We start from the raw sequence: 16,551 nt of genomic DNA, 5'->3' as shown, positions 1-16,551 counted from the left end.
GCCACTGCACAACTCTGTGATGTGGCACTAAGACAGAAAATAAACGATCTACATGGTGAGATGCATTAAACCCACTTCACAATGTGGCAACAGACACCCTGGAAAGCAGGAATGTAGCCGTAGAGTTTGGGAAGGGGGGTACAGTCCAGTCAGGGATGTTCTCCTTGCTTCTCTCATTTAAGAAAAACAGAAGTCTCTAACCTTTATAGAATCATAGAATAGCAGAGTTGGAAGGGACCTACAAGGCCATCGAGTCCAACCCCCTGCTCAATGCAGGAATCCACCTTAAAGCATACCTGACAGATGGTTGTCCAGCTGCCTCTTGAATGCCTCTAGTGTGGGAGAGCCCACAACCTCCCTAGGTAACTGGTTCCATTGTCGTACTGCTCTAACAGTCAGGAAGTTTTTCCTGATGTCCAGCTGGAATCTGGCTTCCTGTAACTTGAGCCCGTTATTCCGTGTCCTGCACTCTGGGAGGATTGAGAAGAGATCCTGGCCCTCCTCTGTGTGACAACCTTTCAAGTATTTGAAGAGTGCGATCATGTCTCCCCTAAATCTTCTCTTCTCCAGGCTAAACATGCCCAGTTGTTCCAGTCTCTCTTCATAGGGCTTTGTTTCCAGACCCCTGATCTACTTACAGAGACGTAAGGAAAAATTGGCATTCCACCAATTGTTCAGTGAGAAGCAAAGCCTTCCGATATTCCAGCAAAGGACTGAAAAAGCACTGGGGAACTGTCCAGGTGTTTTTCAAAGAAAAATCTTTAATAAATTAAATACACAATGAACATATTAAGATGACTTCAGCTTAAGGGTTTGGCTGTTTTGCATTGGTACGCTGTGTGTCTGCGGATTCCTGGCTCTGGGGGCTTGACAGAAGTGGTTAAGAGGGGCTTTCATGTGGTGGCTGTAATTATATGCATCAGCCCTGTTTATGTGCACAGCAGGAAGACTGCAGGAAGGAAAGGGGCAGAACTGAAATGCACAGCGTGGGACACTGGAGAATGTAAAGGGACCAATAATGTGGTAGGACAGATGGACAATGTCCTCTTGCAAGAGCAGTTACTTAGCTGCATGAAAAACAGAAGCAAACCCTCAGGAGGGGATCCACACTGGTTACTCACATTGTACAGCTCGTGCATTTAGAACATGCGACACAGTACCTCAGGTGTGGACGCTCTCGCTGGGGGCTCATTTGCTTCACTGTCGCTAGAGCTGCTCTCGCTCTCAGAGTCGGAAGAACTGTCCGAGTCGCTCGTGCTTCCAGACTCCGGACTGCTGGAATGTGCCAATGCCACACTCTCAGGCTGCGATTGTGGGGCACTGCAAGCCAATACCATGGGATAAAATTAGCAACGGGTCGTAAAGATCATCTTTCTGCACTCCACCGCCCCACTTGACACAGCATCGCCCCCGGAAAAGCAGCTCAATCAACATCATGTCAAAAAGTCTTGGCATTGTTTGCTGGAAAACAAGTTGCAATTCTCCTACATACACGAAGCGCCCTGCCCCAAAAGGATGAAAACCCAAGAGTGCAAAAAACATGTAAGCAGAGAGAAATGTTGTTCAAAGGAAATGCATACTCAACCAACAGGCATGGGGGCTTCATAAAAATCGTAGAGAGACGGTTCATGTGATACAAATTGGTAGCAAAGCACAGACAATTCAGTCTGCAATCCTATACATGGTTACCTGGGAGTAAGACTCCTTGAAAACAAAGGGATTTACTTCTGAGTAGCCACTTACCGGATTGCACTATAAATGTACAGTATTTCATGTATTGGCCAAGATAAACAATGTTCCTGAGGAAAAGTGATTAAGCTCAAAATGTGTACAATGCAGCGGGCAGATTGATAACTGGAACCAGAAGGTTCGAACATATAACATCGATTCCAGCCCACTTGCATTGGCTGCCTGTATGTTTCCAAGCCCAATTCAAGGTGCTGGTTTTAACCTATAAAGCCTTACACGGCTTGGGATCACAATACCTGATGGAATGCCTCTCCCTGTGCTCAACATCTAAGGTCCTCCTCCGAGTGCCTACTCCGAGGGCGCCAACATTGTTATCTTTTCGGTGCCTTTCTCTTCTCCCAGGCATTTAACTGCATATGCTAAGTTTTTTTTAATGGACCCCAGAACTGTTGTTGTTTAAATGGATACTGTTGTTTTTATATTTTTGATGGTTTTAAATTTTGTGTACTTTTTAACGTTCACCGTTTTTAACTTTTGTAAACCGCCCAGAGAGCTTCGGCTATGGAGCGGTATATAAATTTAATAAATAACTAATATATTTTGGGATTTTTAATTTTATATTTATTTATTTAATTTATTTCATTTATATCCTGCCTTTTTTCCTGCAAGGAACTCAAGGTGGTGTACATAATCCTTTTCCTCTCCATTTTTATCCTCACAACAACAACCTTGTGAGGTAGGTTGGGCTGAGAGTCTATGACTAGCCCAAAGTCACCCAGTGATCTTCCATAGCCGAGGGGACTAGTACCCGGATCTCCCGACTCCTAGTCCAACACTTGGGCCACTATACCACACTGGCTTTGTATTTGATAATATCTTTATATTTTCTGCACCATCCTCTTTTCTTCCTCCCTCCCTTTGTATATGTTTGGATGGCAACTCCCACCAGTCCAAGCCAGCATGATCAGGGATTGTAAAAGATACAGGCCAAAATACCTGGAAGGAAACAGAATGGGGAAGGCTGGTGGAACACTTTCTCAAAGGACGATTGCCAAAGAGGTGAAATCCACAAAACAAACATCAAAACTATTCCTCAGTTTCACCCAATACAGCCAGTGAAGAAGAACCTGGGATAGATTCTTTAGAGTTCTGAGTTCTTCTGGCTGCAACTACATCAGCGCTACCAGCCTTCACTGATACCAACGCATGTAACTATACAAAACTGCTTTATTCAGAGCCATGCAGCCGCTGGATGTTCTAATCAAATATTGTCTAGTCAGTGGTCTTTAGCTGGTGGGTCACAACACCAAAATGGTTCACGAGATTAGTCCGGATGGGGCATGGCAAAGGCCATCTGACAGGAATGCTTTAAGGTGGATTCCTGCATTGAGCAGGGGGTTGGACTCGATGGCCTTATAGGCCTCCTTACAGCTCAACTATTCTATGGTTCTATGTTGGGCAATTGTGAAACTGTGAAAGTGGGTCCCATGTTGCAATTTGGGAATCCGAGGTGGGTCATGGATCAGGGCCAGTTGAAGACTCAAGTTAAAGGAAGCCAGATTCTGGCTGGACATCAGGAAAAACTTCCTGACTGTTAGAGCAGCATGACAATGGAACTATGACCTAGGGAGGTTGTGGGCTCTTCCACACTAGGGGTATTCAAGAGGCAGCTAGACAGCCATCTGTCAGGTATGCTTTTAAGGTGGATTCCTGCATTGAGCAGGGGGTTGGACTTGATGGCCTTACAGGCCCCTTCCAGCTTATTCTATGATTCTATGAATACCACTGGTCTAAGTAGTCATGGGATTGCAGTCTAAGATGGGCAGCAGCCTCCCCGCGGCTTTGGGCAGAGAGAGGCACTAGCTATTGAACCTGAGACATTATACTCCAAAGGATGAGCTCTATCACTGAACTATAGCCAGAGTGCAGAACCTCTTTCATCCTGAGGGTCAAGTTCCATTTTGGAGAAACTCTCACATTCCAGTGATGGGAAGAGCCGGAATGCAAAAGGGGAGGGGGCAAAAAACAACAACCTCAAAATACCAGCACATTTTAGGTTAAAGCTCTTACTACCAGCAACTGAGCCTTAAGAGAAGCATTTCAATGTTTCAGAGAGGAAAGAAACCCTGCATATATGCCAGGAAATCACCAAATGATCAGTGGTTGTGGGAAAGGGGTCTGATCTTCTCTGCATCCTTGCAAAGTTGGATTTGGCTCCCAGCACTGAGATTCTGCACCTCTGAACTAAAGCCTCTCTCCTACCTGTGTTAGGGGAGTAATAGCTAGCTGGGCCACAGTCATTGAAATAAGAGAGGGGGCAGACCCGTACGCTCTTCCTGTTTTCAATATTCATTTGAAATATGGGATTTGAGCCATTCAATGCTAAACTGGCAGCAAAGGAGACTACTAAGACGAGGTGTCATTACAGAAGAACTCTAGTGCCTAAACACAGCAGCCAACCCTCAAATATTTCCTACTGTGCAAATATAAGAAGTGGCGGTGGAGAAACATTAGCTCAGTTAAGCTATTTCTGTGGGTTGGTTCACACATAAGCTGCCTTGTGTATTGCTTCCTGTGTGCATATGTGATTTTGGGGGACAAATCCCACCGTGAACTGAGCTGTATGTGCAAACAGACCACAGCAGTCGGTAGTCATTTCTACAACTACAATGGTAAGCAGCTGGCTAGCAGAAGTGAATTAATTCTTTTGGTGCAACAGACTGGCCCCATTCAGAAGACACCTTAAACCACAGCTTTAACCACGGGAATAAGGCAAAAAGCCCTATTCACCATGGTTAAAGCTGTGGCTTAAGGTGTCTTCTGAACGGGGCCACTGTCAATGAACTGCGAATGTTCCTATAGTAAGCAGGCTGACCTCCATTTTATAACCCATTTATAACCCATTGCCTGATTTCAGTGCTGTTTACAACTTGCTCTTTAAACTTCCATGCTGTATTTCTTTCAGTTCCTTTTCTCTTCTCTCCTTATTTAAAATATAATTAAAACCACAATGATACAGTTGTGTGTGTGTGTGTGTGTCTATCTTACAAGCTGTTCTCTCCCTCCCCCCTTTTTTTTAAAAAAAAGAAAGAGTTCAAACTCCAGTAATAATCATTTGGAATATATTTATTGTGTGTCTTCTTAAAATTTAGAAGGACAAATTATTTAAATAGACAAACTTTCCTTTATAGACAATCTTGCCTGCAGTGGGATGTTTTGCACAGCTTTCTGCTAGTGCCAGGTTTACCATTATGGAGAAAACTGCAGTTTAAAAAGGGGGATAATTATCAGTGTCAAGTTTAGGCATCATTATGCAAATCACCGCTTTAACATCTTAGTGGGAATCAGGTCACTTTAGCCTGTATTTAAAACTGCCCAATCTATCCTGAAGGATGCTTGTCTGATACTGTTTAAAACAGCAGAGACACAGTAGCACTTATGTGTCCTATAAGTGTTTCTATCGAGCAGAGAAACGTTATACACTTCTCTGTGCAGTTAAACAACTTAGAAGTTAAACGTTTATAGTTTAAGTGCTTTTACTGCACTTTGCTGTTTAAAATGTTTACAACATATGATTTGTTTTTTTAAAAAAACTTTTAACAGGACGGGAGCACCTGTACTTTTTTGTTAAAGCCAATGAGATCCAGTTATTGATCAGCACTTCAAGGGGAAAAGTAACAGACCTGTTATTTAGATGTTTAATGTTCAACACTTAAATGTTTAAGTCCTGAATAACTGCAGTGTCTTGTTCCCATTTTCATATGCAATGCTAAATACGGATTTTATTCATGGGTAAATGCCATTAATGTAAAAAGGAGTAGCTGAAGAATGAATAAATCCAAGAACTGGGATTTCAGAAGTGGCACAGTAGACAGTAGTACATTGGACATGAACTGGGAAGATGCACGTTAAAATCCCACACAGCCATGAACCTCACAGAGAGCACAAACCTGGCTGGCTGAGGCATGCTGAGAATTGTAGGACTTTTTCCTGTCTAAACATCCATAGGATTACGCCCTTAGTGGTGTTGGCCTGGACTCAATCTTTCAGTCTAACCCATCTCATAAGACTTGTTAAAAGGCACGAGAACTCTACTAGAAAGAAGGTGACAACCCTAAGACCCAGTGAAAGGCTAACTCCCTGTAAAGTGTGGGTTATAAATTGGGAATCAGCCCTGTGGATGGATACCCACTCCATTTCTTCATTCTCCCGTGACAATTCTCCCTTTCTTTCTTGGCGTTAACTGTGGCTCTGCATTTCATATGTTCTGATGCAAACCATGATCCTTCCTAAACCAGAGACGGAAGCCACAGTTTGAAGTGGTTTTTGCAAAACATGATTATGACAGATTCTGGCTTATGTTGATGGTGGTTTGCTGTTCAGTGCACATGCAATGCAAACCCATGGTTAATGAAAACAAAGGGAAGTCAAGCTGGAGAAGGAGCACGATTCATTGAGAATGGATCCTGATTTTCAAATCATGGTTTTCAACAAGATAGTGTTACTCCTGCACTAGTTTGATCTGTCAGTAAGCTTCTAGACTGCTCCTGAAAACATTGTGCATACTTCTGAATATACACCATTCACATTTGTCTTCCTCCCTGGAGTCCAGGTTGGAATACACAAGGTTACTCCATTTTATCTTCACATTCACCCTTGTGAGCTAGATGTTCAAGAAGCCAATGAATCTTAGCCAATACTTTCCTGCACACTCTTGTAATCAAAGTAGTATGGTCAAGCACCCCAAGACAACATTTCTCCAGGCTTTGCCTATTTATGCCACCATCAAACCAGCCTTCCAAGTAATCTGTGAAAAGTTTAGCCAGTCTCACTCTGAGCCAGGTCACATGACACGGCAGCCCATCATAGGTTACGGCCACGTGCTGGATGCCACAGTAGCTTGCTGTGTCATCCGAACCAGGCCAATCTCTCTTCTTAACATCTCACCCAACTAAAACACCTTCCACAAGAATGTTTGTTTATGTACATAAAACACACAGATCATGTCTGCCCACCCCATCCCTGGTATTCTCGATATCACTTGCCAAAGCAGCCGTACCTTGGAGGAGTTGACGAAGAAGATGGCTTATCGGAAACCTGATCAAGAAAAAACACAAAACAAAACAAAAAAGGAGGGAACAAGAGAAGGTTATCTTAAGCAGCAAAGAGAGAACATAAAGATTTAAAAAGAGTATTCTGTGTATTTTGCAGGATTAAGAGTTTTATATACACACACTGACTTGGTCATCTTCACCATCTTCACTATCGCTGATCTGAAGATCGTCGTGAAGCGTTCTGAAAAAGAAAAGAGGTTGCCAATGCAGATTTAATGGTTGAAATTGTTGTCATAAACTCTTGCCCAGAAAATACAAGTTTATTCATGGGCAATGTTCTCAGTTTTCTATTCAGTGTTCTCTATTTGGTTTCTGAAGTCTAAGCTCATCTACACTCAACGTATTTCTCAGCTTGGAGAAGCATTTTGTGTTTAGCTGAACTTGGGCTCAAGTTTGTCTAAGCACAGTATTTTTTTTCTTGGGAAATAGTCTGCATTGAACACAGGTGCACTGAACTTTCGCACTGCAAAAAAGGCCAAGCTGAACCATTTCCTCTCCAGAACAAGAGGGCTTCATGCTCCCCAGGACTCCAATTATGAAAACTAATAGTCATTGTCATAATGGGAGGCTCACAATGTACGCTTCCGGGAACAGCATCATGCAAGTTGTTCCAAAGAATTCTGCCCGGCAGAATAGGACCCTCTCCTGGTTGTTCAAAGCAATTATCTCCTTAAAGCTGGCCACGAAATGAAGGACAGTTTAATGAGTATTCATGTCTGTTGCCAGCCAAGTTTCATAAACCTCAGTAACTCGAGATGAACAGAAGAACCATCTAGTAACAGAAGTGATGAGCGAAGGGGAAGAGGCAACAAATGATTTCGTAAGGATATTGTGCTCTCTGTTCTTTTAAGAAGAGGGGAAATTAATTAACTAATGATAAAGATGGGTGGTTTAGGAAGCTATTATGAGTTCTATGGCATAATATATACAATAATTTAGATTCAGAGTGTTCCTTCCATTCACAGAAGGGGAAACTGAGGAAAGTTTAGATTATACTCTGTTTTTCCTTAAAACGAAAGAACCAAAAACACAGCAATTCAACTTCACTACCTCTCCGCAGACGGAGAAAAGACATAAATTGAGTACCAGAATTCCCCTCAACTACTACTTAGTAAAATCAAGAAAAACTAAATCTGATATTTGCAGGAAAACTTCAGAATCACAAAGCTGAATTAATACCGCAAAGTAAAATAAGAACCATTAAGAAATATCACCTTAATGGGATTTTAAAACGTTTCGTCTGATAATAAAACATAAAGGTTTTTTTTTCTCCTAACAACTATCCTTCTTGTCCTCAAATGAGTTAATAAGGACTTTTTTTTTTCATTTGTACACCACAGATTTTACTTAGAAAGTACATCCAGTTACTTCTCAAGATACTGAAATATATCCACTTTGGGGTGGATCCTGGCAGCTGCTTAATACCAAACAAACAATGCTACCAAGAGTCAGGAGGAGGAAGTGATAGGTAACCAAATCCAAACAAAACTACCGGAGGAACAGGATTCTTAGCCAGATAAAATCTTATTTTTTGCAGCTTGCAAACCGGTACTCATAGATGAACAGAATCACCTGTAATTTCTCTGTGTGTGCATACAGTGTACACACAGTCTGGGCTGGCCATGTGTCCTCTTTTACAGAGAGATGTCCTCTCTTTGAAGGACTGCCAGAAGACATCCCCATATTTTAAAGACACCCTCTACACCGCATTCGTTTAAAGTTTAAAAAAAAAACTATCAGAAGGAAGAGATGGGCCTTGAAGTTATCTATCAAAAGCACCTGGCAGTAGCCTGAGTAAGGTATACATCTCACCTGGTCACAGTATTCCACACAATGGTGTGATGTATTTCAATTATAATAATTTCTAAATTTGCATCTATACATATATTTTTGGGACTATTCATACTTGGCCATGCTAACACACACACACACACACACACACACTATATATATATGGTCTACTTTTCACAAACAGTAGATGAGGAGGCAAAGCTGTTTCGGGGCTGTATGTCGGACTGCAAGTGGCTTCCAATAAGACTGGAGACTCAGCCATACAAAACCAAACAAAACTCAGATGGAAAAATAGCAGATGGAAAAACAGCATTTCCATGAGAAAGTTTATAGCCTATATGCATCACGCACCTATAATTAAAACTGTGCCTCTCTTGTTTTGTTCTTTTAAAGTATTTTATTTCCAATAAAATGGCAATGATAACTTTTATGTTAATCAGAACCACCCCCCTCATTTGGATAAACCAATGGCTTTAATTGCATTTACTGAGTTAACAGCTCATTGAAAGGGTGGGAAATAAATCCCTAAAACAAACAAATACTAAGAATAAACAATAACAGCAAACTAATATCATGCATAACACAGGAAGGGAGATTGTTATTAATTTTGCACTTTGATGAGCATTATCAATCTATAGTTCTACTATTTAGGAAGTCTTTAGCTGCCAGTTAGCTACACAGAGCTGCTTAATACATTTCAAACAATAGACACTGGGTTCAAATTTCATTGGGTTCCCATTTTTGGTTTTGCACTAGCAAGAATTAGCAAGGGAATGGACCCGGTTCTCAGTTTATTAAAAACATAACTTACTGTAAGTAAGGCATCAAAATATAACACAGTGCCTGTGATTTTAAAAAGTACACATTTGTTATGACAAAGGAGTGCGTTGCTCAGGATTTTAAGATTATTTATTTATTCATTAAAACATTTGTACGTTGCCCTATATCACAAGGATCTTAACAGTTTAATCAAATATGCTATTTCCTAAACATTTTCTTGTTACCAAAGATGTCTCATCTTAATAGTCTAAAACAAAGGTGAGGAACCATTTTGGACCCAAGACTCAACTTCCAATCTTGGAAGGATTGCAGGGGCCACACTCCACAGGTGGTTGAGGCCTAAAAAAAGGGCTTGGCTACAGTCAAAAGTGGATGGAGCCAATCTTTTTAATATTTTGAGTTTACTAATCTATTTTGGTTTAAGTCTTACCAAATTTACACTAAGAGTAGGAGTCTGCTGGGTATGGCCTCCACCTCCCCTTCGATTCACTCCTATCTCCCATTGCGGCTATGTACTGTAGTGCTATTGTTGTGGCCTCTTCTATTCTCCATTACAAGTTTTTGGAGGAGGAGGAGGAGGATGTGATGATTTATTACATTTGTATACCACCCCATAGCCAAAGCTTTCTGGGTGGTTTACATAGGATAAAAACACTTAAAACAATATACAAAAAAATTTAAATCACAACAACATACAATTTAAAGCCACAAAAACATACCCAGGCTCTTTACATATTGCTAAATGCCTGGGAGAAAAGTCTTGACCTGGTGCTGAAAAGATGACAATGTCAGCGACAGGCGGGCCTCGTCAGGGAATTGTTCCACAATTGGGGGACCACCCCTCTCTCTTGTTGCTGTCCTCTGAGCTTCCCTTGGAGTAGGCACCCGAGCTTCCCTTGGAGTAGGCACCCGGAGGAGGACCTTTGATGTTGAGTGTAGTGCATGGGTAGATTCATGTCAGGAGAGGCGTTCTGTCAGGTATTGTGGTCCCAAGCCATATATCTGGTGGACTTAATGACACTGACCATTGCAGTTGTCTTTCCAAGTTCTAATCTGCTAATCTGGAATAAAGGAGGATTTTAGGAAGACTTAGCTTTGAGAAGAACCGCACACAGCAGTAGATTGTTCCAAAGAGAGATAGATACTCTTTTCTCAGTGCACGTTTCCTAAGTGCTGAAAAATCTTCAGGCACCATTTGCAGAACTCAAGAAGAGCTAAATTGTGGTTATTTTTGCCTTCAGTTCAGTGGTGGCTTGCATTTCCATGGACTTCCTGTTGGGAATTCCTGGGGTGCATCACTTGCTTCAACACTGGAAGCGCCTTCTCGGTGATAGCCGCCTGATTATGGAACCATTTCCCTAGCAACACCCACATGATGCCAACATTGTTACCTTTTTCGGTGCTAGGTTAAGACCTTCCTCTACAATCAGGCATTTGGCAGTATATGAGGATGTTTTTCATTCAGATCCTGGATTTCTTATTGTTGACTGTTAAAATTGCTTAGATGTGTGCGCACACAGTGTTTATACGTTTGTATGTAAAAGTTTTTTATATTATGTACAATTTTTAAAAAAGGTTTTTAATTGTAAACTGCCCAGAAAGCTTTGGCTATTGAGTGGTATAGAAATGTAATAAATGAAGTGAAATGCAAGGTGTGGTAAAAATTGGTCTCGGAAAATTGGTTGCTGAATATCTCAAGCAAGAATGTGTGCTCTACTGTGTACGCGAACAACGACTGTTTTCTATTTTCAAAGGGTTGGGGAAACAACCTGTCTGGCCACTTTCCAGAATGTTTTCCACAAACCTAACTGTGTTTCAAATGCTCTTATATGAGAGAGGAGTTGATGACACCAAACTGTTTGGGCCTTAAAGTTTCAGATTCAGCTTTGAAAGGTACCCAGTGATAACTGCCAAGAAACACAGGTGACACAGATACTTTGGATCACTTTGTTGGGGCATATCTCTTCCCTCTGCCTTCACTGAGACTTTTACTTCGTTCCTCAGTGCGTAGAAGAAACGCTTCAGCCTATTTCCACGGCTCAGCCAGCACATTTCACAGCAATAAACCGAATCCCCGTACTCTGCTTCAAGCTGTGTCAATAGGTCCTTGAACTGGCGGCAGTTTGGTGCCCTAGTTTTGATAAACTTGATGCAAGACACCACTGTGGATACGATCCCTTTCATTCTCAAGGACTGCATACAAAATGAGCCATGTTGCTTACGTCAGTCGCCTCATCCGCAGCCAAAGAATGGAATACAAACTCAGAAGCAGAGCCTTTCAGAGATAGTACAGTGTTTTCAAATGACTTCACTTTCTCAAGCGTCAGCAGAGATGTGGTCGCAAGTGTGCAACCCTTCACATGTGTACCCTCCATTTGAGGGCTCTGTCTTTTGCGATACGTTTACTGACAACATAACTGGCTTGCAGAACAGGTTAGTTCCATCCTGGGTTTCACAAACAGGTCTCACTGTAACTCTAATCTCTTTCTGAGTGCTGCTATTTGGCCAGTGTGCACCTTCCCTTTCATTTCTTCATGCTTTCTCTGTCTGGTGTTGTAGTGCCTTGCCAAGTTTGCTTTCTTCATAACAGTTACAGGTTCACCACAAATGAGGAAAACGGGATACACACACACACAGGTAAGTCAGCCCTCTTTAAATGTGCCCATCTTTCTAAAAACGTGGTGCAGCTTTATGTGAACTGCCCAGAGAGCTTCGGCTATTGGGTGGTATAGAAATGTAATAAATAAATAAATAAATAAATAAATGTTTACTCAGAAGTAAGCAAACGCAAAATACAGGGAGCAAATCTCACTTTCTTAGCAAAGCACAGAAGAGAAGCCTCCCCCCCCCCCCATGCGTTGGCTGTGATGGCGTAATCCATAGTAAGCAACACATTTACTCATAAATAAAATGCAACAAGCAAGCCAGAACACTGCGCAGTTTTATGAACGTTAAAAACATAAAAACACAAGAAGAGCCATGCTGGATCAGACTAAGGGTCCATCTAGTCCAGCACTCTGTTCACACAGTGGCCAACCAGCTATCGGCCAGGGACCAACAAGGCAGGACATAGTACAACAGCACCCTCCCACCCATGTTCCCCATCAACTGGTGCACACAGGTTTACTGCCTTGAATACTGGAGATAGCACACAACTATCAGGGCTAGTAGCCATTGATTGCTTTCGCCTCCAGGAATTTATCCAACCCCCTTTTAAAACCAACCAAATTGGTGGCCATCACTACATCTTGTGTTAGTGAGTTCCATAATTTAACTATGATCTGGGTGAAGAAGGACTTCCTTCTATTTCTCCTGGATCTCCCGCCAATCAGCTTCATGGGATGACCCCTGGTTCTAGTATTTTGAGAGGAGAAAAATGTCTCCCTATCCACCTTCTACACACCATGCATAATTCTGTACACCTCTGTCATGTCTCCCCTTAGCCTCCTTTTTTCCATGCTAAACAATCCCAGTTGATGTAACCTTCCCTCGTAGGGGAGATGCTCCAGCCCCTTGATCATTTTAGTTGCCCTTTTCTGGACTTTTTCCAGCTCTATGATATCCTTTTTTAGGCCTTGCCTCCACTACACCAACAATGGGGAAGCAAGTAAAATAGGAATTAAGAGTTTATTGTTGGTCTCCTCAATTTCCCCCCCCCTAGAAAATGACCCATTCATGGCCACTCTTTCACTACTCTTCCCAGGGAACTCTGTAGCTAGTGGGAAAAGTCAACACAATGCAATGGAGAACTCCATGAAGCCCTCCACATAACACAACGGTTGTGCAGGAACTCTCCTCTGCACAGCATGGATATTCAGTGTGGAGTGTATTCCAAAAATACTCCACCGTGGGGTGGAGTTTTCCTGCCAGACAACACATTTCTCAGCGGTGGTCAGAAACATGTTGTCTGAACTGAGCCAGTGTCAAACCACTGGCTCATGAAGGTCAGTACTGCCTACATTGGGCAACCTTTTTGTCTGATGGATACATTTGGAAACTTGAGAAACCATCCTGGGCACAACCATAAAATTAAGGTGGCTCCTACTTTGCTTTGATGCAATCCCAGCTGCCAGTAACATAATATACAAAATACTTTTTTCAGAAAATTTAAAAATAAAAATTGGGAGGAGTGCAGTGTCTCTGTGGGCACCACAGATAGTATCTGGGGGCACATTTGTGGCCACAAACACCACGTTGCCTATCCCTGGCCTACAATGATGGATAGTGCCTTTCCAAAGCTTCAGACAAGAGTTCTTCCAGAGATTCTACCATTCTACCCAGAGATGCCAGCAACTGAATCTGTGAACTTTTGTATGCAGGTATGGATGGCCTCTCTCGGTTTTAGGCTACCTATTGCCAAGCGAAGTTTTGAATCCGGGATTTCTGCTTTAAAGCCTGTATCTTACACTAGCTGTTCTTAGATTATAATCACTCCCACTATACAGAAAACTAGCTGGAACTTACCATTACAGCTACTGTATAAAAATAAATACAGGCTTTGCAGTCTTTCTGTCCCCTAGATTTGCCTACAATCATATGGGACAAAACAATTCTGCACCACAGACAAGGTACGGCTCCTGACAGCAAAACCTGTCCCTCGGTAAACCTCACTTAATGTAAACACATCCTAATGAAGTTTGGTCCTTCGGCATTTGTGGTGTACAATGGATCCTATTATGTAAAGGAAGAGATCTATCAAGGGATAATATCAGCATAACCAGAAACCCTGGAGGGCAAAACTCTACATTACAGAGAGCTAATAATAAGGTTCTCCACATGAATATCCCTTTTCTTCCTGGTTTTACAGTACTGGTTCTACAGAATTATGCAACAGCAGGCACAGAGTTGTCAAACAGAGAGAAGTACAAACATTCACAGCAATTGTGGAACAATACAATGAATGCCAAAAGCAAACTGGAGATATTTTTTTAAAAAATGCCTTGCGTTTTGTCTGGGTGCAAGATATTTCATTTGAATGCGTTCCTGCAATAGTTGAATGCAGTGTTCGAGAAAACATTATTTCCTTTGCTAGATTCTCAAACCAGGAATCAAAACGTTATGTTGGCAGCAGGCCATTTGAAATTGTGATCAGAAATCTGTGACTAGCAGATGCATCCAACCAGGTAACTGGAGAAGAGAACTGGAAGCATGTGAATACCAGGTACCAGGCTATTTTATTTTTATTTTTTATTTATTACATTTTTATACCGCCCAATAGCCGAAGCTCTCTGGGAGGTTCACAAAAATTAAAAAATTAGTTCACTTATATCCTACCTGGGTTTCCCAGGTGATCTCCCCTTCAGATCTTCTAGATCTGATTAGCTAAATTATGTTCCCTCTAACCATGCCCTGAGCAAGGCATGCTACAATTCCCACAGCTGTTGTGAGCTGACCAACACAATATGCAGCATCCTAGTGCCAGTTTGTTGTTTATCAGCAACAGCTACACCGTACATAATCACTGCTAATAATGTGATTGTCACCAACAGTAGTTTCTGTGAATTTCTTTCTGACCTCAGTGTTTACCACCACTACCACCCCCACAACAATACCATATGTACAGCATAGAAAGCCTGACGCTCATAATGCTCTATGCATCAGATGAAGTGGACTATATTATGCCAGAATAAATTTATTAGTCTTTCATGAGCCATAAGGCAGTTTTTGATGGTAAAAAACTCCACACAGGTCCCATCAACAAACCAGCACATTTAGAGGGAAAGCATTAGTGTAGTCTAATTCAAGCTATGCTAGTTTACTATATGCAAGGAGCTTTATATAGAGAGAAAAAATTTAAAAAAATATGACCTCTCATCTGCACTCTTAAGTGGTACAGTCTAGAATTCTGCAACCTAAGTCTTCATGATGCATAGAATAGCTAGGCAGCAGCTCAAAAATTGCCCATCCTTATCACTGCCATGCTAGCAATCCACGTTGCTGTCATATGCATGACCATGTGGTTCACATGGTACCTCCTCCACACAACTGGGGGAAGATAGGAACCTGAGGATACACTCATGCACAGGGAACCACATGTTTGAATCAGCTCTTAGTTTGAGGAGCTATTATGAAAGAGTTACTGCCTAACCCAACTTGCAAGTAATCTGCTATTGAAAAAGAAACCTTAATGTGGTTTTATTATCCAAGATGAAGGCGTTGGGCTCAAAATAAACCCCTCTTGAAAAGAAGATGTCATTATGTGGGAAGTTTGTGAGGACTACATCTATTATCCAAAGATGGCACCATTTATTTTTCCATTATCTTATGAAAGGCTTCTTCCAGAAAGATGGACAGACACAAATTGCCTCTGTTTGCATATTATTAATAGCTTCCAGATAAACTATTAATAACACAGCAAGAATCTTGCATCTGATGAATTGTTCCCAGGAAGAAAGGAAAGATACTTAAAGCTTCATGGATGAGTCACATTTCTACCTGGCACACGAGAAGAACATTGCCTAAGCAAGGACTTCAAAACACTTACATACTTTGATTAATTTAAGGCCAGATTTAATTAAAAACAACCATGACAATCTTCTGATTTACATCTTGAGTTTTAATTCCCCCCCCCCCAACCAAACTGCTCAGGACATACCACAACCAAAGAAAGTTAAGCATTTTGAAATTAGGCTCATGCTTAGCTCTGCCACCAGTACCAATGCAACTTCTTAAGTGTCTTTTTTGCTAAGTGTAAGCCGCTCAGAGAGCCTTTTTTGGCTGAGGAGCGGGGTATAAGTATGATAAATAAATAAATAAACTTCGAAGTGTTCAACTTTGACTGCATCACAACCAGTAAATGTTTCAAATAGTTTATTATCTTCATTTGGAATTTTGGGGCATATCTAAAAGACTGTATTCTCCATTATGAGCCTGCCCGTGCTTTGAGATCTTCTGGAGAAGCCCTTCTTTCAGTCCCACCATCTTCACAGGCACGCTTGGTGGGAACATGGGAGAAGAGGGCCTTCTCGATGGCTGTTCCAGTGCTTTGGAACTCTCTTCCTGGGGAAGCTAGACTGGCACCCTCCTTGATGGGCTTTCAGAAGCAGGCAAAAACCTGTTTGTTCCAGCAGGCCTTTGAAGAATAATCTGGCCCTCCTTCTATGGTAAGGACTTGTAAAGTTTATGTTTTAATATTGTAATTTATTTATTTTTTTATTTATTTTTTAAAATTTGTTTG

General features: G+C 41.6%; 2 protein-coding genes across 5 annotated transcripts in view; both read right to left on the bottom strand.

The window, feature by feature from the left end:
- Nucleotides 1-4,601, bottom strand: part of IBSP (integrin binding sialoprotein) — a 347,644-nt gene extending 343,043 nt beyond the window's left edge. The window contains exon 1 of the mRNA XM_063136247.1: nt 4,597-4,601. The gene's annotated coding sequence lies outside the window, so the exon portion shown is untranslated. The remainder of the gene's footprint in view (nt 1-4,596) is intronic.
- Nucleotides 1-16,551, bottom strand: part of AFF1 (ALF transcription elongation factor 1) — a 174,605-nt gene that overhangs the window by 31,338 nt on the left and 126,716 nt on the right. For 3 of the 4 annotated variants that reach the window (XM_063136219.1, XM_063136220.1, XM_063136223.1), the window contains 3 exons: nt 6,924-6,984; nt 6,749-6,786; nt 1,161-1,320 (listed from right to left, as the gene is read on the bottom strand). In XM_063136219.1, the coding sequence (XP_062992289.1) occupies nt 1,161-1,320; nt 6,749-6,786; nt 6,924-6,984 (259 nt within the window). The remainder of the gene's footprint in view (nt 1-1,160; nt 1,321-6,748; nt 6,787-6,923; nt 6,985-16,551) is intronic. The other variant, XM_063136221.1, reaches the window with a different exon arrangement.

This window comes from Elgaria multicarinata, chromosome 10 (genome assembly GCF_023053635.1).
Source record: "Elgaria multicarinata webbii isolate HBS135686 ecotype San Diego chromosome 10, rElgMul1.1.pri, whole genome shotgun sequence".
NCBI lineage: Eukaryota > Metazoa > Chordata > Lepidosauria > Squamata > Anguidae > Elgaria > Elgaria multicarinata.
The sequence above is the reverse complement of the archived record's forward strand: the minus strand, read 5'-3'. Positions and strand labels throughout refer to the sequence as shown.